The following is a 20,681-nucleotide window of genomic DNA, read 5'->3' as shown; positions in this document are numbered from 1 at the left end:
CGAGGAGAGAAGGACTGGAAGCGGGCGCAACTCGCACGAAAGCAACACCCGACCGGTCCGAGCGTGGCCGAGGCGGAGAGGCTCGCAGCGTGTGAGAGCGACGCCCGCTCCGGCTGCGCTTGGCGGCTCTCCCCGCACTCCGGCCCGGCCGGCTGGGCCGTGCGTGGCTCACTGCTTCCTCCCGCTCCACCACCACATACCCGCCACACCTGCCGCATACCATGCCTGCCGCACCGCCGCCCAAGCCCGACGTGGCACAGGAGGCAGACGACCTCGCTGACCTCGACGGTGAGCTGCCCTGCGCTGCCCCTACAATGCTGCACCAGCTGACCCACATCGCCCAGATGTGCTCGACGACTTCGATGCGCCCACCTCGTCGGCCGCCGGCGCAGCCACATCCAGCCCGCCCGCCGCGCCATCCACAGGCTCAGCCTCGGGCTCCGCTGCGCCGCCGGGCATGCCCAACTTCGACTCGCTCCTCGACGGCACCGAGGGCGATGCCGACGTCGACGAGCTGCTCTCGGGCGACTTTGCCAAGGAGCTCGCCGCCGGCATGGAGGCGCTGATGCGCGAGCTCGGCGGCGCCAGCGGTGCCGGTACCGGTGCTGCCGCTGGCGGAGCGCCGCCCATGGGCCCCGTGCCGCCGCCCGCCGCCGGCGGAGACGCAGAGGTCAACGAGGAGGAGATGATGCGGCAGTTCGAGGCCATGATGAAGGACATGGGCCTCGCCGGCGCCGGCGGCATGCCAGGCGGCGAAGCCGGGCCTTCTGCTCCCGCTGCTTCTGGCGCAGCCTCCACCTCGGGTGCCGCAGCGCCGCCAGCCAACTTCCAGGACGCAATCAAGGCGACGATGGAGCGGCTGAAGAACAGCGACTCGTCGGCCGCAGCCTCGGCCGGCGGCGCCGGCGGCTTTGGCGACGCAGACCTGGAGAAGCTCATGGCGGCGCTCGGCGGCGGCGGTGCCGGCGGCGAGGGTGGCGACGAGGACCTGGCAAAGATGCTCGAGAACATGATGGGCGAGCTGATGAGCAAGGAGGTGCTGTACGAGCCGCTCAAGGAGCTGCGGGACAAGGTGAGTGTGCTGAGTGCGAGACACAGCGTATATGCCGCGGCTGCCTGTCGCGACCCGTGTGCGCTAGGCTGACCTCGACCGGCAGTACCCTCCGTATCTCTCGTCGCCGGCCGCTGCCAACCTCTCCGCCGACGACCGCGTGCGCTACCAGGAGCAGGCACGCGTCGTCGGGCAGATCGTGGCCACCTTCGACGAGCGCGACTTTGACCACGGCTCAGAGGCGCGCAAGCGCGAGCTGAAGAACCGAGTGCAGGAGCTGATGAACGAGGTGCGTGATGCGCAGGCCGCACGTTCAGAGCAGGACAGCCGCTCACCTCTTCCTCGCAGATGCAAGATAACGGCGCGCCGCCGCCCGAGATTGCAGGCGAGATGCCCTCGGAGTTGGCTGGCCTGCCAGGCATGAACGGCGACGACGAGAACTGCTCAGTGATGTGAAGCGGCTGGGCAATTGAAGGGGTCAAGAGCTGTGTGCGTGGCGTTGTGTGAGTGTGCTAGAAGTACAGGGATGATGATGCGGTGCGTATCTGCGGGCTCGTGAGGGCGGGACAGCGACTAGCGGCGGCGATGCGGCGCGGAGCTCTCCTCATCGACCTCGAAGCCGTCGCTGTCCTCGTCGATGTCGTCGTCGCGCGCCTGGCGCGACGCCGCACCGCTGGACTTGCGGGCCGCAGCACGGGCCGGCGCGCGCGTGCCGAAGGACAGCTGGCTCTGCGTCGGCGCGGGTGCCGCTGCCTTCTTCGCCGCGGGCTTTTTGGCGGGCGCGCGCTTGGCGGGAGCCTTGCTCTTGCTGGTAGGCAGTGTGAGTAAGGGCCGAAGTGGCGAAGGCGGCGAGACTCACCCGAGGAGCGCGGACGCGCGAGAGGTCGTCGCCGCGGGCGTTGCGCGCGAGTCCTCCTCCTCCTCCTCTTCATCGGTCTCGCCGCGGAAGACCGGAAGTGCCTTGCCCTTGGCGGGTGCCTTCTTAGCCGGAGCCTTGGCCGGGGCCTTTGCCTTCGTTGCGCGGCCCTTCTTGACAGGACTGGCGCTGCGCGAGTCGGAGAAGGAAGAGCCAGAGAAGCCGTCGTCCGAGTCGAGCATCGAGTCATCGCTGTCGACATTCGCATTGCGTGCGCGGCCGCGCTTCTGAGAAACGAGAAGTGTCGCTCTCAGCAATGCAATTCTGTGAAGACTCAAAAAACTCACAGGCGCAGCCTCCACTGGTCTCTCTTCTTCTCCGGAGGCCTCGGCCTGCTCATTTGTGGCACGCGTGCGGACGTTGGCCTTGCGAATGCGGTCGAACTACAGCAGCACGTCAGCTGTCTGCAGAGCTGTGGCCGCCGCGTCAGTCACCTCGTTCTGCAGCTGGTCCTCATTCGGATTCTGCTGCATCAGCTGCGTGTTCGAGTGCTTGAGCGTGGACGCCACGAAGCTGTGAAAGAGGCAGGATCGTCAGCGAGAGACAGCTAGCAAGGGAAGCCTCCGCCGTCTCACGTCTTGATCGAGTCTCGTCTGCAGGCACACAGCATGTCAGTGACAGGAAAGGTAGCGAGCGCGGCAGGACTCACTCGTCCTTGTCGACGAAGTTGGTCACGGCGCGCTCGAGATCGTACGGATTGAGGAAGTTGAGCTCCTGCGCCTCGAGGTACTCGCGCACGAGGTCGGCGACCTGCACCTTCTCGAGCTTCTCGGCCGTGGCCATGTCGCGGAACTCCTCCGGGTCGATGTAGTCGTTCGCATTCACGTCCTTCTCTGCAATGCGACTGATCAGGAGGGGCACAGACGCTCAATGCCATATCACCCACCCTTGCCGCGCTTCGGCATGACCTTCTTCTTCGAGAACTGCAGCACGTCGCGCGGGTTGGCGATCTTGTCGACGAACTCCTGGCCGAAGCGCACGAGGTTGCCTAGCTCATGCCGCGTGTATGAGACGCGCAGCCGGATCAGCGGCAGCGGCATCTTGATGGCCTGCCGCTCGGCCTCGGACAGGTGCTCGTACTTCGACATCCAGTCCTCGCGGGCCTGCTCAATCATTTCATAGATCTGCGGGCGTGACGTGAGCGACAGCCTGCTTCCAAGCGGACACGGCGCTCACCCGCGACTTGAGCAGCTTCGTAACGCCGCTCTTGTCCTCGACCTCGATGCCCGCGTCCTCGAGCTCGTCGGCGAGGTCGATGTCGTGCATGATGAATGGGCGCACCGTCTTGAGCGGGATCTCCTCGAGCCAGTAGTCGCGCTCCTCGATGTGGATGATGGCGACCTTCCTGTAGCAGCGTGATGGGATCAGTGAAAGGCCCGGCGTGTCACGCCAGACTCGCTCACTTCTCGGCCGCCTCGCCGGGACACAAGCTCGTGGCCACACTGCTGCCCGGCTGCGAGATGCAGTAGCGCTTGCCGGCCACCGGCTGCGGCGTGATGAGCTGCTCGTGCTCGTGGCCCCACACCACGAGGTGAACGCTGTCGTCGAACATCGTCTCTGGCACGACTGCCTTGGGGTCATGAGCGGCGCTGCACAGGCAAGAGTCAGCACAGATGCGTCGCCGGAGCTCGCACTCCTTCTTACCGGTTCTGGTGGATGGCGAGGATGTTGAACCAGCTGTGCGGCTCCTCGGCAGGGCGGAACATGCGCACGCGGTTCGCCCGCAGCTCGTAGTGCATGCGCTCGTCTTTGATGTTGCCCATGCCGTACAGCGCAATGCGCGTGCGGCCCTTCTGCAGCAGCACAGGCTTGATGCGAATGCCGTCTTCGGTGAGCGGGTTGCCCGCGTTGGTCGCGCTGCGGCCGGCAGTGGCGTCGCTCGTGGGCAGCTCCACCTTGCCAAAGTAGTTCACCAGGCCAGTGACGGAGAGGAGGTCGAGCGCGGACAGCGCGCCTTCCTGTAGACAGAGAACGGTGAGCAGAAGAACCCAAAGTAGCGCGCAAAGCAACGCACGTAGCCCACGCCCTGAGGATCGTCGTGGTTGCCGTGGATGGAGAAGACGGGGATCGCGACGTTGAGGTTCGAGTCCTCGTAGTTGATCGCAGGGAAGCTGGCGAAGAGTCTCAGAGCTGGAACGCCGATACAAGGCCCGCTCAAGCTCACGTGTAGCCCTCGGCGCTGCCGTCATGTGGGTCGCTGAGTAGCTCAATGCTGACAGGCCGGTCTCCGAGCGTGTACTCGCGCAGCAGCGCCATGACGCCGTGTAGCGTGGCCCGCGTGGGCTTGTTCTCGTGGAAGAGGTCGCCGCCGAGCAGGATGAAGTCCACCTTGAGCGGGCCTGCATCAGCGTGCACAGCAGTAGCAGCAAGCGCAACCGCTCACATCGTTGTCGCGAGCTAGCTCAAGCACCTCGCGGAATGTGTTCATCGAGTCCTGGCCGCGCACCGGGTCCTTCTCCATGTAGCCGACGCTGGATTTGGGTGTGAGCTGAGTGGCTCAATGCTGGCATGGCTAGTGCTTACTGGTTGTCTGTCGCCAGCATAATCTTGACGTGGTCTCGTTGATCTGAGAGGCGTCTGAGCAAGAGCGCCAACGAGATCTGGCAGGGCTTCGACTCACTGCGCGCCTGGAATGTGCTGGTAGGTGCACCCGAGGCATCGACACTGTATCCGCTCAAGCTCAGCTAGGTTCCCGCTTGAGGCTCTCCAGCCTGCTCACCCAACGGCGACGTGAGAAGGCGGCGGCATATTCTCATCATCCAGCGTGCTGGCCAGGCGTGAGCCCGTGCCCTGCGTCGCCTGCTGCTCCTCCACGACAGGCGCCTGCGATTGCGGCTGTGGGCCGCTGCCCGACGCCTGCTGCTCCACTGGCTCAGCAGAGGCTGCCGGGGCAGGCGAGATGCCCGCGTCGCTGCCGGCGTCGGACTGCGCCGCGCCCGCCTCGGACGGCGCCGCGGCCGAGTCGGCCGTGCCGGAGCGGGTGGCGCGCGTGGAGCGGCGCACACGAGGCGGCATGGCGCCACTGGTGGCTGGAGAGGGCCGCACTAGCGAGGAGGTGCGAGATATGAGGCGCGCGGCAAGCTGGGGATGAAGGCGAGAGTGGAGTGCGAAGTGGAGAAGGAAGCGCGCGGCGTGGCGCGCTGCGCTTCGCTGCTGCATGTGCCTCTCGAGCCCCGCCCGACGCGCCACTTAACGCGCTCACGCGCGCAAGGCGCCCCCAACCAACACTTCGCGTCTGCGCATGTCGAGCGCCACCTTCCGCAAGGCGGTGTGCAGGTGGACGGGACACCTCAACACAGCAGTTGGCATCAGGAGGCAGGAAGCGACGGGACTGGTATAATTCAGTGACGAGAAGCGTGACAGGGCATGGGCAGGGGCAGGAGCAGTCGACGACGGGGCAAGGCTAGCGCAGACGCTGCCGTGAGCCAGTGCTGCCGTGCGAAGAGCGCCCGATGGCCTCAACGAGCGACGAGTCTGCAGCAGTAGCGTGAGCTGGGAGCGAGAGGGGCACACGTGGCGCATGCTCACCTGCAATCTGCTCCATCATGGCATCCTCGTCGAGCGCAGCCTTCTTGCGCAGCACCCTGCAGTGCCGCCGTCAGCCTCCTGCGCAAAGCACTCGCCCGCGGCAGCACTCGCTTCTTCTTGCGCGGCGCCTTGTTCGTCTCCTGGATGAGGCTGGCATCGCTGGGGTCCTCGAGCGCCGCGCTCGTGTCGGCGGGCTGGGCCTGCTCCTTGAGCGGCACGTTTGATTGCCGCGCCGTAGCAGCCGACTTGCGGGCACCCTTGGCCGCGGGCGCCGCACTCGAGCGGCGAGCGGCAGCACTGCGCCGCGACGAGCGCGGCAGCTCGACGGACGAGTCGGCATCGGCCGACGCCTTGGTGACATCGAACGACTCGTCCGCGGGGTCATACACCTCGGCCTCCTCGTCTTCCTCGCTCTCCTCTTCGCTGTCTTCTTCGCTCTCCTCCTCCTCGCTCTCCTCCTCAGTGTCCTCTTCGTTCTCGTCTTCATCGAGCGAGATTTCGTCCGCGACGGAGCTATCGGCCACGCTGTTGTCGGCCGCCGGGCCCTCGACGCTCATGCGCGCCAGGCGCTTCGACAGCTTCTCGGTCTGCTCGATGGGGCCGGGCCGCAGCACGATGCTGGCCGCCGAGTCGGAGACGTCCGAGTCCGCCTGCGAGTCTGCAAGCGAGTCGTCTGCGTCGACAGACTCTTCGCCGACCATCTGGAAAAGGACGCTGCGTCAGTCTGTGCTCGATCGCAGAGCCCTGCTCAGCCACGCACCGAGAGCGACTCGTCGACCTCGAGCGCGTCGGCACGCTCGGCACCGCCGGGCGTCTGCGGCATAGTAGCGGTAGAGGCATGCCGCGGCGTCATGTCGAAGCGCGCACGCATGCGCGAGTGCTCGGCGGCGTTGGCCTTGACCACAAGATCGATCTTGCGGTTGACGAAGCGCTCGTTCTGCTCGGCCTGCGACAAGCATCCATGTCAGCTCGAGAGCAGATGGGCGAAGCCTCAGCACAGGCACTCACGTCGTTCAGCAGCCGCTCGGAGTACATCTCCTCCATCTCGCGCAGACGCGCCTCCATCTCGTCGGACATCTCGGCCCGCACCTCCGTCTCGATCTGCGCGCAGCGCATCTCTGCGTCGAAGAGCTGCAACAACAGGGTCAGTTGGCGGTGATGCGCCATACACGGCGCAACAACTCACGCGCTGGCGGAGCTCCTCGTGCTGCTGCATGAGCATCTCGACGAAGGGGTTCGACTCGTCCTCGTCCTCATCGTCAGTGGCCTCGTCGCCCTCGAGAATCGTCACATCCATGTCCTCCTCCGGCGTGGCACGCAGCGACACCTGCGCGGCCGCCTCGCGACGCTGCAAGTCTGCAGCGGCAGCAGCCGAGCGAGGCGTGGCCGGGAACTTGGCGGCCGGCGCGGGGATATTGCTGCCCATGCCGCCGCGGCGAGGCGTGGCGCTGCCCGACTCCTCGCTGCCAGCCTCTGAGGCACGCGGCGCGCCCAGCTGCGGCATCAGCGCGCGGATGCTCGGGTGGACGACACGCATGTGGATCTTGCCCGTCTGCGTCGCCACCTCCTGTGCGTCGGTGCCGAGGCGCAGCACATTGCAGTTCTCGTCGAAGCTCGTGCCGTACGGGTTCACGTTGACGATGATGGCGGTGCGCCCCTCGCCGGTGAAGTACGAGCCAAAGATGCTCGTCAGCTTCGACTGGTTGAACGGCACCACCGACGGCCGCCTGTTGGCGCCCAGCCGCCGCACCTGCGCAGCCACGCTGCCTGGCGCAGCGCCGGCGGCCGGCTGCTGCGAAGCTGTGGCAAAGGCAGCGACGCGCCGGCGGTTGGAGCGCATGGCGTTCAGACACGACTGCAGACAGCTCAGGCCCTTGTTGATGTTGGCTGCCTCCTTCAGGCGGTCGCCAATGGCGCCCGTGTTGGCGAGACGCTCGCTGCCTGCCAGGTCGACGATGTTGAGGCGCGCCGTCGAGCAGTGCGACTCGTCGCCAGGCGCACTGGCGCTCTCGCGCAGCAGGCGCACCGTGAAGATGCCGTGACTGCGGCTGCTGGCGCGGTTCGCGAGCGTGCCAAAGACGACGCGGTTCTCCGAGCCGCGCGCGGCGAGTGCGCGGGCCTCGGCGGCGGAGCGCACGCGCACCTCGCGGGCGCCGTCGATGTACTTGCCGCCCTCCGGGTCGTTCTTCAGCGACAGCGGCTTGCGCTCAAGTACCGTGGCCTTCGAGCCGCCATTGGCGAGCCCAGCGAGGTTGGAGATGCTCCAGCTGCTGCCCATGCGGCTGCCCGAGCGCACCATCCCGCTGCGGCTCGGCGTCATGCCTGTGGCCTCTGTTGGCGTGTCTGGCGCGGCATCGAGCAGGTCAAAGATCTTCTCCATGTACACTTCGACGTACGAGACCCAGACGCTGTAGCGGCACGAGGCGTCGACGGCCAGCTTCGTCTCCTCGCCCTCGTACGTCGACTCCTCGATGGTCGGGAACAGGCGCGGCTGCGTGTCGCCGAGCATGCGGCGCGAGACGCCGGGCAGCGCAAAGGGGTTCAGACCACCGGGCGACCCAGATCCCAGCGAAGGCGACTCGGCGGGCACGCGCTCAACGCCGTGCAGGCCCACAGGTCGCAGCTGCGTAGACGCGTGAGCACGAGCGCCGATGGTCTGGCAGACATGGCACTCACGTCGCTGTCGCTCTCGAGGCCAGCAATCGAGTTGAAGATGACATCGAGCGTGCGCGGCAAGATGCCTGCCTCGCCGCGCGCCGGGCCGCCCATGACAGTGTAGCTCTTGCCGCTGTTAGTGACGCCGTACGTGAAGACGAGGCCGTTGGAGCCCTGCAGCAGCGAGCCGACAAGTGGCAGCGTCGTGCCGCGGAAGAAGGCCGCCTGCGACTCTGCTGCCGTGACGTCGGGCGTGCTGCCCGAGTTGAAGACCTGCGTGAAGTCAAACGTCGCTGGCTTTGCGTCTTTGTGGCGCGCCAGTCCGTCCTGGCGGCGCGGACATGTCAGAGGCGCGCATGCAGCGAGGCCGCGACACTCACCACCGGCGGCGTCATGAGCACCTGCGTCGCGCTGGTGACCGTCAGATGCGTCTCCGTGCCCGGACGCAGGTCCTCGGGTGCAGGACGAATGCGAAGGTACGCCTGCCGCACATCGGTCAGCACAGTCAGTCATGCAGCTGCCACCGCGACACACCTTCATCGGCTCGCTGTCCCCCTCTGAGCCCGCCGGCTTGGCCTGCTTTGCGGGCGCCGCCGAGGGCTGGCTTGGCGTCTGTGGAGGCAGCAGCGCCCTGGCGCGTGCGGCGGCCGGCGTGCGTGTAGCGTTCGCTGCTGCAGCGACGGACGGGCCCGACTGGAAGCGGCTGCGGGGCGTCGCCAGGCCGCCCGAGGTGCTGCCGCCGGACGCGGTGCGCGGCGGCGCAGCGCCCCGGCCCGAGGGCGTGGGCACCATGCGCTTGGCTGCGGCAGCGGCGGCGAGGGTGCTGCGGGCAGGCGTCTTGCGCGCTGCGCCCGGCGGACTGAGCAGCGGGCTCGTCGGCGCCGAGCCGGCCGTCGAGCTCTGCACGCTGCTGCGTGCCGTGGCCGACGCGGCGCCGGTGCGCGAGATGCGCGCTCGCGGCGTCGCCGTGGCGCTGCTGGCGCCGGCTGCGGGCGTGGCGCGCGTGGGCCGCCGCACGGCTGCACTGCTGGTGCTGCCGGACGGCGTGCTTGGGTCGGGCGAGGGGCGAGCGGGCGCCATGGCGAGGCGATGTGTGGAGTGGAGAGCGGTGGTGTTGCACGGCGAGGCGTCGCGCCAGGCTCGGCTCCTCGAGGCCGTGTTGCTCTCACGACGCGTCGGTCACGTGCAGCTGGCTGCCCTGGTGCCGCCGCCCCCTCCGAGGACGTACCGCGCCCGCCTTCTCATTTGCGTCTTGCTGCATTTCAGCCGCACACCGGTGTGTACATCGTCAGGCATCGTCCGTCGGGTGCCAGCGTGCCCAGCATCCGTCTGATCGTCGCTGCTCGCTTGGCCAAGGCGCGGCAGCTGCGAGCGTTTCGCCGGCCAGCGCCGCCGATGCCTCCGCGTGCAGCGGCGCAAGACGCAGCCGCATCGCCATCGCGCCTCGCTGCATCTTGCTTGCCGCGGCCAGCCCCCAGGGGCGGGCTGAACGTCGTGCGTGGATGCTGCTACTCGCGGGATGCTGCCGTGCAGAGGCTGCTCGTGGCACCACGGGCCTCCGGACCCCGGGGCCGGCGATGAGGGTGCGTGGTGAGCAACAAGGGGCACAGGACCCTCGCTCTCGCATATTGCTCTCCGAGGCGCTAGGCAGCCCTTGGCAGTCGAGAAGCAGCACACCTTGCGGCCGACGAGAGCTTGTGGGGTCGTGCCCGCCTCCCATGCTCTCTTGCGACGTTCTAGACCCCAGCGGCTCGTGCGCGCCGTCGCCATTTTGAAACTCGCGTGAGCTTCCACTTCTGCATCAAGAGGCGTCGGCGCCGGCGTCGGCGTCGGCAATGCGGCATGCCAGAGGAACGGAGATGGGTGCCAAGCCAAAGAGGGCGGACCGGTCGTGCGAGCATTCATGCCGCACTGCTGTCAAGGGGAGCGCAGGGGATGAATGCGGAGCCGCACGCCGCACGCTGCAGAGGTCTGGACACAGCGGCTCTGTCGCACGGCTGGCCCGCAGTGCAGGACTCCAGGAGGCCACGGCGAGAGCGTCCCGTGTCGCCGATTGTCTGCTCGCCGCCACCTGGACAGAGCGTACCCCTGCGGCATGCGATGCCTTCGAGAAGCGCCACCCGTGAGGCAAAACACAGAAAGGAGGCGGCGTAGGTTGCACCTCCGACCGTGGGTGGTACAGCGACGGGAGGCGCGGGCGTACGGTGCCTCGAGCGCTCCTCGTCGCCTTTCGCTGCGTCTTGGGCGCCGGGGCCGCCTTTGCCGTGCCCGCTCTGCGATGCATGTTGCGGCTTCGGCGTGCGCAGTTGCAAATACTTCTATTCTCCGAACGGTCGGGCGAGCACGCGGTGCCGCCGAAGCAGGCGCATGCGGCGCCCACGCGCTCTCGACGAGCAGGCGGCACGGCGGTCGGCGCACGGCGGCCACGGCGTCGAGGCGGCGGCGCACCAGCACCCAGACCGAGAGCGCAGCCCCTGGGGCTGCCTGCGTCGTCTCGCGCTGCTTGGCTCGCAGCATGCCCTTGAGCAAGTTCTGGCAGCGAGAGGGCATGCCGGTGGCCGAAGAGCGGCGTGGTGCTGGGCGAGCGAGGCGGGGGGCGGAGGCCGCTGCATGCTGCATGCAAGCGCCGTGGGGCAGCGAGACGCCGACGATCGGCTGGAGGAGCTGCAGCTGGGCGGCAGGATCGCCGGCTGCTGGCTGGCGCTGCGGCTGCGCTCTGGCGCCGCCTGCGCCTGCAGCTGCGGTGCCGCGGTGCCGCACGGCTCGGTGCTTCCCCCGGCGCGGCATGGGTCCAGAGCGAGCGCCGGCCTTCGTGCCTGCGTTCTGCAGCAGCGGCAGAGGGAGTGGAGGCATCGCGGCATCCGCACCGCAGCAGCGTGACAGCGCCGGCGCAGCAACGGCTGCAGCGCTGCACTGCAGGCAAGGTGCGGCAGTGGTGCAGCTGCAGCTGCATGCACGCCGTGCAGCAAGCTGCAGCAAGCAGCAGCGCAGCACTGCCGGATGCGCAGCCGCAGCCGCGCGGGTCCGGCCGCCCGCCTTGGCTGCCGCGCGGCTGCTGACTTGCGGCGGTGGCGCGCGGTGCGGCCGTGGTCCAGATCTTCAGACGCAGGTCTCACAGCACCCGGCGCTGCCAGAGGCAGGCAGAGGCAGCCGCAGCGAGCGCGCACCGCTCTGGCCCGACTCAGCACCCGCTCCTCGTCGGCTATCAAGAGACGCAGGCCATCTTCACCACCGCGACCACCATCCCTCCCTCCTTCACTCGTCTTCGTCGCCCGCTCTCCACCCGCTGCACGCGTCTCGCCCTCCACCTCTGCACGCTCTCCTGTGCGCTGACTCACGGTTCTGCCGCACCGCTGCGCCCTACTCTTCCCGCTCTCGCGTCGCTCCCGTTGCTCGTTGCGACCATTCCGTCGCCGTCGTCGCCGTCGGCCGCCGAGTGGCATCCGCACGCAGGCTACATCTGCTCCTCCTCCGTGCCCGCGCGGCCGCCGCTGAGCAGCGCGCGCACCGGCTCCTGCTCCTCGGCCTCGTCGCGCTCCTCGTCGGCGCGCTCCGTGGCGTCCGACTCGCGCGCCAGCTCGCCGTCGTCGCGCGCCACCTCTCCCTCTCCGCCACCCTCCGAGCGACACATGGCCGCTGCGGCGCGCACGCAGGCGCCGCAGGGCGCCGCCGCCATGGGCGCGCAGCCGATGCGCCGCGGCAGCGGCAGCGCCTCGTCGCGCTCGGGGCCCGAGTATCTCGAGGCCAACCCGCTGCTGCACCTCGTCTACACCAGCAGCTCGCCGGACCGCTACATGACGCGTGCCAGCATCGAGCAGATCCTCGCCACGAGCCGCCGCAACAACTCGCGCGTCGGCGTCACAGGTGAGTGTCGAGCCGGAGTGGAGGCAGAGCGCATAGCGATGTACGCTCGCAATGAGAGCGAAGTGAGGCGAGCGGTAGCATCATTGCCTCGCAGTCGCAAGCGCAGCGGTGTCTCTGCCGTCGTCTCAGCAGCAGGACTGAGATTTTACGCCACCATGTGCTGACACACTTTCCCTCACTTTCAGGTCTCCTGCTCTACCACGGTGAGTCACGCTGCCGCCTCACTTCGCATTCATCTCTCACTCACACCTTCTCTCCAGACGGCTCCTTCGTGCAGTTCCTCGAGGGCCCACCGGCCGAGGTCGAGGCCGTGTACCAGCGCATCTGCCGCGACGAGCGGCACCGCGGCCTGATTGAGATCATGCGTACGCGCGCCTCGCAGCGCAGCTTCCGCGAGTGGAGCATGGCGTACCGCGACCTCTCCGACCCGCCGCTCTCTGCCGACGAGGACCGTCGCAAGGGCCGTGCGGCCAAGGAGGGCCTCAACTGCCTCCTGAGCGACGACTACAAGAGTCCGTGAGTCGATGACCAAGCACAGAGATTTGCGAGAGGGAGGTCTCGCGTCTGGGCTGCCGCGATGCAGCGCGAACGCCAGCCTCTGCGCAGGGCATGCTCTGTGCACGAGCCGAGCGATTCGCAGACGATTGTCGCTGTCTACCGTCCCACCTTTCGATGAGCATTGACTGATACGTCGCCCTGCAGTCTCACGCCCGACGCCTCGCCTCAGATTCGCAGCCTCGTCCGGACGTTCCACCGCCTCCTCACGACGTAAGGCGCCGCTGCCGAATGCGCGCGCGCACTCGGACCGCATCTCTCTTCCTCTTCTGGGCCATCTGCCCGCACATAGTCTCCGCGACCAGCTCTGTGTATACACGAGAACGCTCTGGTCCTCCCGTCCCGTCTTCCTGCCGGATCTGCCTCCGACAACCCCACTCAATAATCGGCTCGACGTCGCTATACGCGCCTTGCCTCCCGCCAAGATCACACACGCTTGCCTTCTCGCAACTCCCGCTGCCTCTTCCGCCTTGCTCCTTTCCTCCTCCTGTCTCCAACTTGCACCGGGCGCCACATACTGGCCCGTCCATCCCCTTACCCGCGGCCTGCATGCATGTGCTCGCCCGTACCGCCTCGGCCACGCATCCCCAACAATGTCACCGTTTCCCGTCTCTTCTTTCCGCCCTGTGCGACCGTTGTGCACGCTGCGTCTGACCAGAGTGATCTAATGATTGTGCATTGCCGCGCAGCCGGGCCAGCCAGACGCTTCGCCCTCCTCATTTCCAGATGCCGATGATGAGCAGGAAGCAGAAGAGCGTCTGCGCCATGGCGATGCTGAAGAGGAACTGAATGCGGCGCGAGCGCTGTGCTTGCGTGATCGTCACCGACGACGGGTTTGACGGGTCGGGCAGCACGACATAGCGCAGCGAGCGTAGCTGATGCAGGAATGCGTGAGCAAGGCACAGATGCCGCGCTGGAGCGCACACGTACCAGGAAGAAGGCGTTGGCAGCGCACGTGTAGGCAAACGTGCCCCAGTACAGCAGGCGGCCCACGCCACACATGCCCACGGCCAGCGTCACAATTGCGCCGACGAACTTGTAGCCGCCGTAGGCGACGAGGTCGACGACGGTGTGGTCGCCCTGAATGTTGAGCAGGTAGCAGCCCAGCTTCACGAGCGCGAACTCGAGGAAGACGATGAGCAGCGCCCGCGTGCCCGTCACGCCCAGCACCTCGGGATGGAAGCGCGACGAGAGGCCGCGAATGACGCACACCAGCAGCACGTAGGTCACAAACGCCATGACTGTGAAAGCCAGGCTGCATCAGCTCTGCGCCTCGGCAGCAAGCGTCGCAGCGTGTGCTCACCTGGGATGTACAGGTCCGGGCTGTTGACGTCCTCGCGCGGCGGCGCATACCCGTCGCTCTTGCCCGGCGCGCCCGCATCATAGGCGCCTCCCGCACCGGCAGCAGCAGCGGCGTGGGCGCGCGACCAGGGCCGATGCCGCCAGGGAAAGAGGACGAGGCGCAGCTTGTGCAGCACGTACGAGTTCGACACGTTGAAGTAGTGCTTGAGCAGCGGCAGCGGCAGCAGCGAGCCGAACTACAGAGGCGCGCAGAGCGGTCAGCTGCGGTCAGAAATGCCGGCTGCGATGCGGCTGGCCGCCTGGCCTCCGTAGCCAGAGAGCGGATCGGCAGAACCAAGCAGCAAGCAGCAACATTCGTCTCCCAACAGCTCCGCACATGCGCATTTCCTCGTGGCGCTCTCGCCCATCACCCTCCTCCTGTCCCTCTCAGCACTCTTCCCGCCGGCACTCACGTTCCTGCGCACGTACTCCTGGCCCGCCGCGCCCATCTGCTTGCCGAACTGCATGCCCATCTGTGCGGTGGCGTCGTTGAGCATGGGCATCTGCATGCCCTGCTGTCCCTGCTGGCCCTGTCCCTGCGGCCCGGGCCCAAAGGCCGCGAACGTCGGGAAGGCGGGAAAGGCCGGCTGCTGCCCTTGCTGGCCGTGGTGCATCTGCGCGTGCGCCTGGTGCGGCGCCGAGTAGTCGTAGTGCTGCTGCTGCGGCTGCGCGTACTGCTGGTGCGGCGGCATGTGCTGCGCGTGCTGCGGCTGCGCCGGCGGCGGCGAGGCGTAGCGCGCATAGCCGCCGCTGCTCGAGCCGCCGCTGCTGCTGGCGGCGCCGTGCGGCGCGGGGCCGGGCGTGACGGGCGGGTCGGGCACCTGGAACGGCGGGTGCGTGGGCACGGGATGCTGCAGCGGTGGCTGGACAAGGGGTGAGCCACGGCAAGGCGGCGCACGGACAACGCGACGCACCGGCGAGCGCGACGAGAACTGGCGCTGCTGGCCGCGCGGCTGGGCGCCGCCGCTGGGCTGGTACATGGGGCGCAGAAGGGTGCGTGCGCTGTGTGAAGAGGTACGGCCCGGTGCGCTGTTGGGGATGGCGAGCGTCGAGGAGGTGCGGCGTGATGGACGAGACGGCGGCGCGCGTCGAAGCGAGAAGCTCACCGGCGCCGCTCGTGTCGCCCTCGGCGCCGCTGTGGCTTCGAGCTTGGGCCATGCGGCGCCGCATGCCAGAGGCGCGCAGGCCGGCCGCCAGCAGGCACCGCCGCGCCGAGCCACGTGTCACGTGGATGCCACGCCGCCCGTCTCGACTCCCCGCATACGGCGACGCTGGCCCAGGCGCGCGGTGCAGCGTGGCGCGTGTGAGCAGCAGCCGACCTTCGCGCCAGAGGCTCCTGCTTCCCGTCCGCATCTCCCGCTTCCTCTCACCATGGTCAGTCGCTGTTGCCGCTTACACAGCCCGCACTGCGCTGACTCGCATCTGGTCACCTCTGCAGGCCTCTACCGCGTCTGCCTCGGGCGCCCAGCCGCCGAACCTCGCGCAGCTTGCCGCGCGCAACTCCAATGCCGTGCGGTGAGTGCTGGCTGTGTGTGCGCTTTGGGGCGATGCAAGGAGCATGGGCAGGCGCATCTGCTGGGAGCCGCACTGCCGGGCGAAAAACTTAGCTCACCCCGCCCCTCCCTGTCTCTAGCCGGCGGGCAGCGCAGAAGGCCGCCGCCAAGCCCAACTCGACGCGCGCCGCCGGCGCCGGCGGCAGCAGCAACACCATGATGCGCCTCTACACCGACGACTCGCGCGGCCTCAGTGTGTGAGTGCGGCTTGCAGGGTGTGCGCAGGACGGGTACAGCGAGAGGCGAGCTCGGGCGCAGGGAGAGGGGCAAGCGCGGACGGTGGCAGGCCCGTGGCGGCGGACGTGCTCGGGTGCTTGAGAAAGGGAACAAGCAGCGGCGGACAGGCAGGATCATTTCGGCACCGCACATTGATGCGCAGTGTACGCTCGAGACGGCCGCGTGCGAGGGGCACCTGCATCTCAAGAGACAGGGGACCCAATGTGCGGAGCCAACAGGCTGTGCCTCGAGCCGAGCACCTTCGCGCTGTAGCACCGCGCTTGGCCGAGCCCGTGCGTGATCTGCCGCGTCGCAGAGCGTATGCTCGGCGGCATATTTGTTGCACAGGCTGCCGGAGGGGCCGCGTGCGCTCAGAAGCTTGGCCGGCCCTGCCAGCCAGTGCAGCAGGCACGGCTGCACCTCTCCTCGTGCCGACGCCAGCTACTGACGCCTCCCTTCTCTGCCACCAGCGACCCCGTCGTCGTGCTCGTGCTCTCCATCAGCTTCGTCTTCTCCGTCGTGCTGCTGCACGTCGGCTCGAAGCTGGCGCGCTTCTTCATCAAGTAAGAGCGCGTACCGCTCGAGGTCAGGGGTCAATGCACGTCATGCTCAGGGTTCAACGCGGCACGGCGGGCGCTGCCAAATGAGACGTTGAGATAGTGATTGTGCAGCTGTGTAATGCGGGAGAAGATGCAGCAGGAGAAAAGGTGGTGGTACAGCCGGACCTCGATGCGAGAAAGGTCCGATGAGGGGAGCAGGGGCAGGTGATGGAGAGGTATGCTTATTGCGGCAGCTCGCTGGCCGGACAGAGTCTGGGTTAGCTCGCTGTCGCAAAATGCTGGTGCAGCGGGTCTCTCACCTGCTCTCAGTGACGCGCGTGCCGGGGTAGTACGTCGTCCAGCCAAACGAAGCGCCGCGGAACGACGAGGGGTTGAAGACGCGGCAGCCCTCGTACGTGAGGTGGAAGCGGTCGTACTTGTCCGCCAGCACGAGCTGCGAAAGGCAGCGTGAGCAGGGGAGGGAGAATGCCGACAGACGAGAGGGCAACGCACCGCCGTCGGCATGGGATAGAGGCGCAGCGCATGGTCGTGCTCCCACAGCACGGGCCGTGCGCTCTGCGGCAGCGGATGCAGGTGCACCTGGTCGAGAATTGTAGAGACGAGCTGCGCGACACAGGGTCCATGTCAGCACTAGCCTGAAGCGGCTCTAGCCCAGCAACGGCCGCGACGCACAAACTTCTTCAGGTCGCCATCGGCCACCTCGTCCTTAAGGCGCACGGCGTTGCGCAACATGCGCGTCATCGTGTCGTCGCGGCTCACGACGATCTCCTGGGCAAAGTAGACGAGGCGCGTGGGGTTCGACGTGAAGTGCATGCGCGCTGCGGCTGCTGGTCCGACCTTGGAGCGCAGACGATCGGCGATCAGGTCGGGCAGCGGTTGTCGTGGCAGCAACGACGTGCTGAATGGGTCGGCTGACGAAGGCACGAAGATGAAGTGAGACGACGCCAGAATGTCAGGAAAGGCGAGCAGCAGCTCGCCGAGCGCCGCGAATGCATCTGCAGAGAAAGGCGTGAGCTACGCTCGTCCCAGAGTAATGCGCCTGGCTCACCCTGGTAGCGCGCCAGCGCGGCAGGCTTGTGCGGCTCGGCGCTGAAGGAGCCGCAGAGCACAAAGGCAAAGGGAATGAAGGCCGCGTCGGCGTAGCCCTGCAGCATGGCGCGGAAGGAGGCGAGCGACTTGGCGTGGTCGAGGTGCAGCTCAGAGATGAACACCATCGCCAAATTGTCGTGCGCCGCCTCGTGCTCCTTCAGCAATGGCTGTTGGCTGTGGCGTCAGCGAGCGTCAGAAGGCCACTCAGAGGCCACTCACTTCGTCTGCTAATGGGATCGCGCCGGAGCCGAGGAAGTCTATTTGCGAGCAGATCTGCCTGATTGTCAAGAACCGGGATCAGAACGGCTCCTCCCGGCGCCGACCCGGGCCGCTCACCGTGCAGTGTCGCGCGTCTCGCTCGGCGGATGTCCCAGCGCAAAGACGCGTATCCGCTCCTCCTCGGTGTACTCGCCCTCGATCAGCACAAAGGCGCCTTCGGTGAAGATGCCCTCGCCCGGCATCTGTGCGGCAAGTCAGCGCCTGTGCGTTCGCTGCACGTCAAGTCTGCACACTCACAGCATCCTCCAAGTCCAAGCCCACGACGCCATCTGCGTCCTCCAGCACGTATCTCCCGTCCTCACTGGTGCCCAGCCGCCCGAAGATGAGGAAGCGCTGCCCCTGGCGGCCCAGCAGGTTCTTCGTCGACGTGAGCTTCATGTATGCCGCACGCTCCGCCTTGCCGCCAATGCCCGCCACGAGCGGCGGCAGGAAGTTCTCGTTGCGCAGCACGATGGACTTGAGCAGCGCCAGGCGCGCAGCGAGGTGCTGCGGCTTGGCGGCGGCCGTCGGCAGCAGCGTCGGCGGCGCCAGTCTGGACAGCGCTGTCAGCAGTTGAGCGCCGTATCCGATGCCACTTCACTCACGCCTCCCAGCCGCGGTTGCTGCGCCACGTCCAGCGCGGCATGCGGAAGGCATCGACGACGGAGAAGTGTGCCTCGGGGTCGGGCACCTCGCCGCGCACGAGGTCGCGCTGGCCCTTGGAGCCGCGCTCGCCCTCGACGACGAGGCGCTCGTACTGCGCCTGCAGGCGCGCGCGCGTCACGACGTCGCCGGTGTGAGCGGCGTCCTCGTCGTCGAGCCCCTTGGCGAGCGCCTCGAGCGCCTCGGCCCACTCCTCCTCGGGCAGCGCGTGGCTGGACAGCGCCTCGTGGATGAAGGCGACGGCGTCGCTCTGCAGGAAGTAGCCGTGCTCCTCGGTGAAGATGCGCAGCACGGCGCGGCGCAGCGCGGCCGGCAGTGGCGCGGCGCTGCCGCCTGGAGCGAGCGAGGCGCGCATGATGAGAGAGGGTGGAGGAGTGACGGACAGAGGCAGCGCAGGCGGTGAGGCGGTGCATTGGCCGGCCGTGCCTCGAGCGAAGCGAGCTTCGCAAGCAACACGAGACGCCCGCCTGGACGCGTCGCGCGTACAGGTGCTGCGTGGGAGCAGCCCCGGCCGTCCAGCCTGCTTAGTCAGCTGCCGGTGGGTCCACGGGCGGCCAGCCGCGGCCCCTCCTCCCGCATGCCGCGCCGGCGCGACACCGGCCCGCCAAGCATGAAGCCACCGCTTCCGACGCCGTGCTTCCAGCAGCTGCAGCTCAGCCGACGGAGCCGATCGAAGCGTGCGCTGCGGCTGGGCTGGGCAGGGTTGCGCGGCGGCTGCGTTGCCGGCGGGGCTGACGCCTGTCGATGTCTGGCGTACGACAGCAGCTGCTGCTCTGGAAGATCTGCGGCGCCCGTGCGCGTGCCGGCGCTACTCCGCGGCGGCACTCTGCCCCCTCTCGCGCCCGTTGCCCTTGATAAGGCTGAGACGCCAGCGGCGGCCATCCCTGCCTCCGCTCCACCACCTCCACGCCGCACCCCGCACTCCGCCGCCATCATGTCTGCCGCACCCCGCACCGTCGCCATCGTCGGCTGCCCCTTCTCCGGCGGTCAGGGCCGCTCCGGCGTCGACACGGGCCCCAACTCGCTCGTGGCTGCCGGCCTGCCGGCGTCGCTCGAGGAGCTGGGCTGGAAGGTCGAGTTTGACGGGCACCAGCAGTTCGAGCACATCAACGAGCTCGTCGGCAGCGACGCACCCATCGGCGTCATGAAGAACCCGCGCGCGGTCAGCGAGGTCTCGCGCCTCGTCGCCGCTGCCGTCGAGGCCAAGCTGCGCGAGCACAAGCTGCCGCTCACCCTCGGCGGCGACCACAGCCTGGTGCGTGCGGGTGTGCAGTGCGGCGACGCGATGGTGCAGCGGTGCCGCAGCGGGGTGGTGTGATGCTGCAGCAACGCACGCTGCTGTGGCAGGGCCGCAGTCATCCCTCAGCGCGTGTGCGGTGCTCACACTCTCTACCAGGCACTCGGCACGATCAGCGGCACGAAGCGCGTGCACCCCGACGCCGCCGTGCTCTGGATCGACGCTCACGCCGACATCAACACGCCGTCGACGACGCCCAGCGGCAACCTGCACGGTTGCCCCGTCTCCTTCCTGCTCGGCCTGCCCGGCACCGACGTGGCGCCCTTCAAGGACTGGCTGCCCGCCAAGCCGGCGCTGCAGGCGCAGGATATCGTCTACATCGGCCTGCGCGACATTGACTCGGGCGAGCGCAAGATTCTGCGCGAGAACGGCATCAAGTGCTACTCGATGCACGAGGTGGACCGGTATGGCATTGGTAAGGTGAGTGACTGTATGCGCGGGAATCCGCTGCAGGGCTGACGCTGGGTTGCCACCAGGTCGTGGACATGGCGCTCGACCACGTCAACGGCGGCTCGTCGCGCAAGCGGCCCATCCATCTCTCCTTCGACGTCGATGCGCTGGACCCCAGTGTCGCGCCGAGCACGGGCACGCCGGTGAGCAGCGATCAGGCACGCCATGTACATGCGGCAGGTCCGCTCATGCGCCTCTGATGCACAGGTCCGAGGCGGCCTTACCTTCCGCGAGGGCCACTACATCTGCGAGGCGCTCTACGAGACGGGCAGCATCGTGGCGATGGACTGTGAGTGACCTGCCATCCTGCAGCAGGAGCGAGAGTGAGCGCACGGACACTGACGCTCAGCCGCGCCCAACAGTGATGGAGGTGAACCCGTCGCTGATGCAGGACCACGCCGAGCAGACGATTGCCATCGGCTGCTCGCTGATCCGCAGCGCCATGGGCGAGACGCTGCTGTGAGGAGCAGGAGCGTCAAAGTCCGGCGACAGATGCTGCGACACGGCCAGGTCGAAGGCTGCGACAGGGCAGACCTTGAGATGCAGGAGAGAAGGCGTCACTGTCGATACACACATACACGCGAGCCGGCACTAATCATCAGTTGTGCATTCGCGGCTGGCACACGTCGCTCACTGCCTTTCGAGGAAGCTGTGCGCCAAGCGCATGTCCGATCTGACACGGCGC

The 20,681-nt window shown here is 67.7% G+C and overlaps 10 protein-coding genes across 10 annotated transcripts; 5 read left to right on the top strand and 5 right to left on the bottom strand.

Moving 5' to 3' along the window:
- Positions 1–14: 14 nt before the first annotated feature.
- On the top strand, positions 15–1,634 carry FA09DRAFT_358281 (Pex19-domain-containing protein). Its single transcript, XM_025744940.1, has 4 exons — positions 15–288; positions 345–1,072; positions 1,158–1,340; positions 1,400–1,634. The coding sequence occupies exons 1-4, from the start codon at positions 222–224 to the stop codon at positions 1,505–1,507; spliced, it is 1,086 nt and encodes a 361-aa protein (XP_025601210.1). The 5' UTR covers positions 15–221; the 3' UTR covers positions 1,508–1,634.
- On the bottom strand, positions 1,378–2,428 carry FA09DRAFT_119494 (hypothetical protein). The gene is made up of 3 exons (XM_025739031.1): positions 2,255–2,428; positions 1,911–2,194; positions 1,378–1,859 (listed from the first exon to the last, which is right to left on the bottom strand). The coding sequence occupies exons 1-3, from the start codon at positions 2,305–2,307 to the stop codon at positions 1,564–1,566; spliced, it is 633 nt and encodes a 210-aa protein (XP_025601209.1). The 5' UTR covers positions 2,308–2,428; the 3' UTR covers positions 1,378–1,563.
- Positions 2,429–2,612: 184 nt separating this feature from the next.
- Positions 2,613–5,084, bottom strand: FA09DRAFT_351945 (DNA repair exonuclease; the record flags this gene model as incomplete). The annotated part of the gene is made up of 11 exons (XM_025744828.1): positions 4,683–5,084; positions 4,588–4,631; positions 4,491–4,533; positions 4,351–4,438; positions 4,132–4,295; positions 3,982–4,078; positions 3,612–3,925; positions 3,371–3,556; positions 3,144–3,312; positions 2,854–3,091; positions 2,613–2,800 (listed from the first exon to the last, which is right to left on the bottom strand). Exons 1-11 carry the CDS (start codon positions 4,724–4,726, stop codon positions 2,613–2,615), a joined length of 1,575 nt encoding a protein of 524 aa, XP_025601208.1. The 5' UTR covers positions 4,727–5,084.
- A 206-nt stretch (positions 5,085–5,290) lies between these two features.
- Positions 5,291–8,970, bottom strand: FA09DRAFT_314696 (kinesin-domain-containing protein). The gene is made up of 9 exons (XM_025740778.1): positions 8,685–8,970; positions 8,531–8,632; positions 8,172–8,477; positions 6,682–8,118; positions 6,504–6,626; positions 6,256–6,441; positions 5,607–6,196; positions 5,496–5,551; positions 5,291–5,441 (listed from the first exon to the last, which is right to left on the bottom strand). Exons 1-9 carry the CDS (start codon positions 8,940–8,942, stop codon positions 5,371–5,373), a joined length of 3,129 nt encoding a protein of 1,042 aa, XP_025601207.1. The 5' UTR covers positions 8,943–8,970; the 3' UTR covers positions 5,291–5,370.
- Positions 8,971–9,863: 893 nt separating this feature from the next.
- Positions 9,864–10,415, top strand: FA09DRAFT_327642 (hypothetical protein). The gene has a single exon (XM_025741471.1). The coding sequence runs from the start codon at positions 10,010–10,012 to the stop codon at positions 10,274–10,276; it is 267 nt and encodes an 88-aa protein (XP_025601206.1). The 5' UTR covers positions 9,864–10,009; the 3' UTR covers positions 10,277–10,415.
- Positions 10,416–11,802: 1,387 nt separating this feature from the next.
- Positions 11,803–13,161, top strand: FA09DRAFT_327641 (BLUF-domain-containing protein). The gene is made up of 4 exons (XM_025741470.1): positions 11,803–12,014; positions 12,200–12,217; positions 12,275–12,530; positions 12,717–13,161. The coding sequence occupies exons 1-4, from the start codon at positions 11,825–11,827 to the stop codon at positions 12,784–12,786; spliced, it is 534 nt and encodes a 177-aa protein (XP_025601205.1). The 5' UTR covers positions 11,803–11,824; the 3' UTR covers positions 12,787–13,161.
- Positions 13,162–13,228: 67 nt separating this feature from the next.
- On the bottom strand, positions 13,229–15,009 carry FA09DRAFT_314695 (YIF1-domain-containing protein). The gene is made up of 5 exons (XM_025740777.1): positions 14,825–15,009; positions 14,324–14,773; positions 13,873–14,107; positions 13,500–13,810; positions 13,229–13,444 (listed from the first exon to the last, which is right to left on the bottom strand). Exons 1-5 carry the CDS (start codon positions 14,888–14,890, stop codon positions 13,286–13,288), a joined length of 1,221 nt encoding a protein of 406 aa, XP_025601204.1. The 5' UTR covers positions 14,891–15,009; the 3' UTR covers positions 13,229–13,285.
- On the top strand, positions 14,977–16,246 carry FA09DRAFT_333242 (Pre protein translocase Sec Sec61-beta subunit; the record flags this gene model as incomplete). The annotated part of the gene is made up of 4 exons (XM_025743676.1): positions 14,977–15,003; positions 15,379–15,425; positions 15,544–15,660; positions 16,150–16,246. 4 exons carry the CDS (start codon positions 14,977–14,979, stop codon positions 16,244–16,246), a joined length of 288 nt encoding a protein of 95 aa, XP_025601203.1.
- Positions 16,247–16,393: 147 nt separating this feature from the next.
- Positions 16,394–18,386, bottom strand: FA09DRAFT_119397 (hypothetical protein). Its single transcript, XM_025739030.1, has 9 exons — positions 18,219–18,386; positions 17,845–18,077; positions 17,665–17,789; positions 17,548–17,605; positions 17,288–17,495; positions 16,912–17,234; positions 16,732–16,842; positions 16,539–16,672; positions 16,394–16,476 (listed from the first exon to the last, which is right to left on the bottom strand). The coding sequence occupies exons 1-9, from the start codon at positions 18,241–18,243 to the stop codon at positions 16,461–16,463; spliced, it is 1,233 nt and encodes a 410-aa protein (XP_025601202.1). The 5' UTR covers positions 18,244–18,386; the 3' UTR covers positions 16,394–16,460.
- Positions 18,387–19,183: 797 nt separating this feature from the next.
- Positions 19,184–20,672, top strand: FA09DRAFT_358274 (putative arginase; the record flags this gene model as incomplete). The annotated part of the gene is made up of 5 exons (XM_025744939.1): positions 19,184–19,504; positions 19,646–19,966; positions 20,023–20,139; positions 20,204–20,285; positions 20,359–20,672. The coding sequence occupies 5 exons, from the start codon at positions 19,184–19,186 to the stop codon at positions 20,457–20,459; spliced, it is 942 nt and encodes a 313-aa protein (XP_025601201.1). The 3' UTR covers positions 20,460–20,672.
- Between the last annotated feature and the right edge of the window lie 9 nt (positions 20,673–20,681).

This window comes from Tilletiopsis washingtonensis, assembly GCF_003144115.1.
Source record: "Tilletiopsis washingtonensis strain MCA 4186 unplaced genomic scaffold FA09scaffold_2, whole genome shotgun sequence".
Lineage (NCBI taxonomy): Eukaryota > Fungi > Basidiomycota > Exobasidiomycetes > Entylomatales > Tilletiopsis > Tilletiopsis washingtonensis.
The sequence above is the reverse complement of the archived record's forward strand: the minus strand, read 5'-3'. Positions and strand labels throughout refer to the sequence as shown.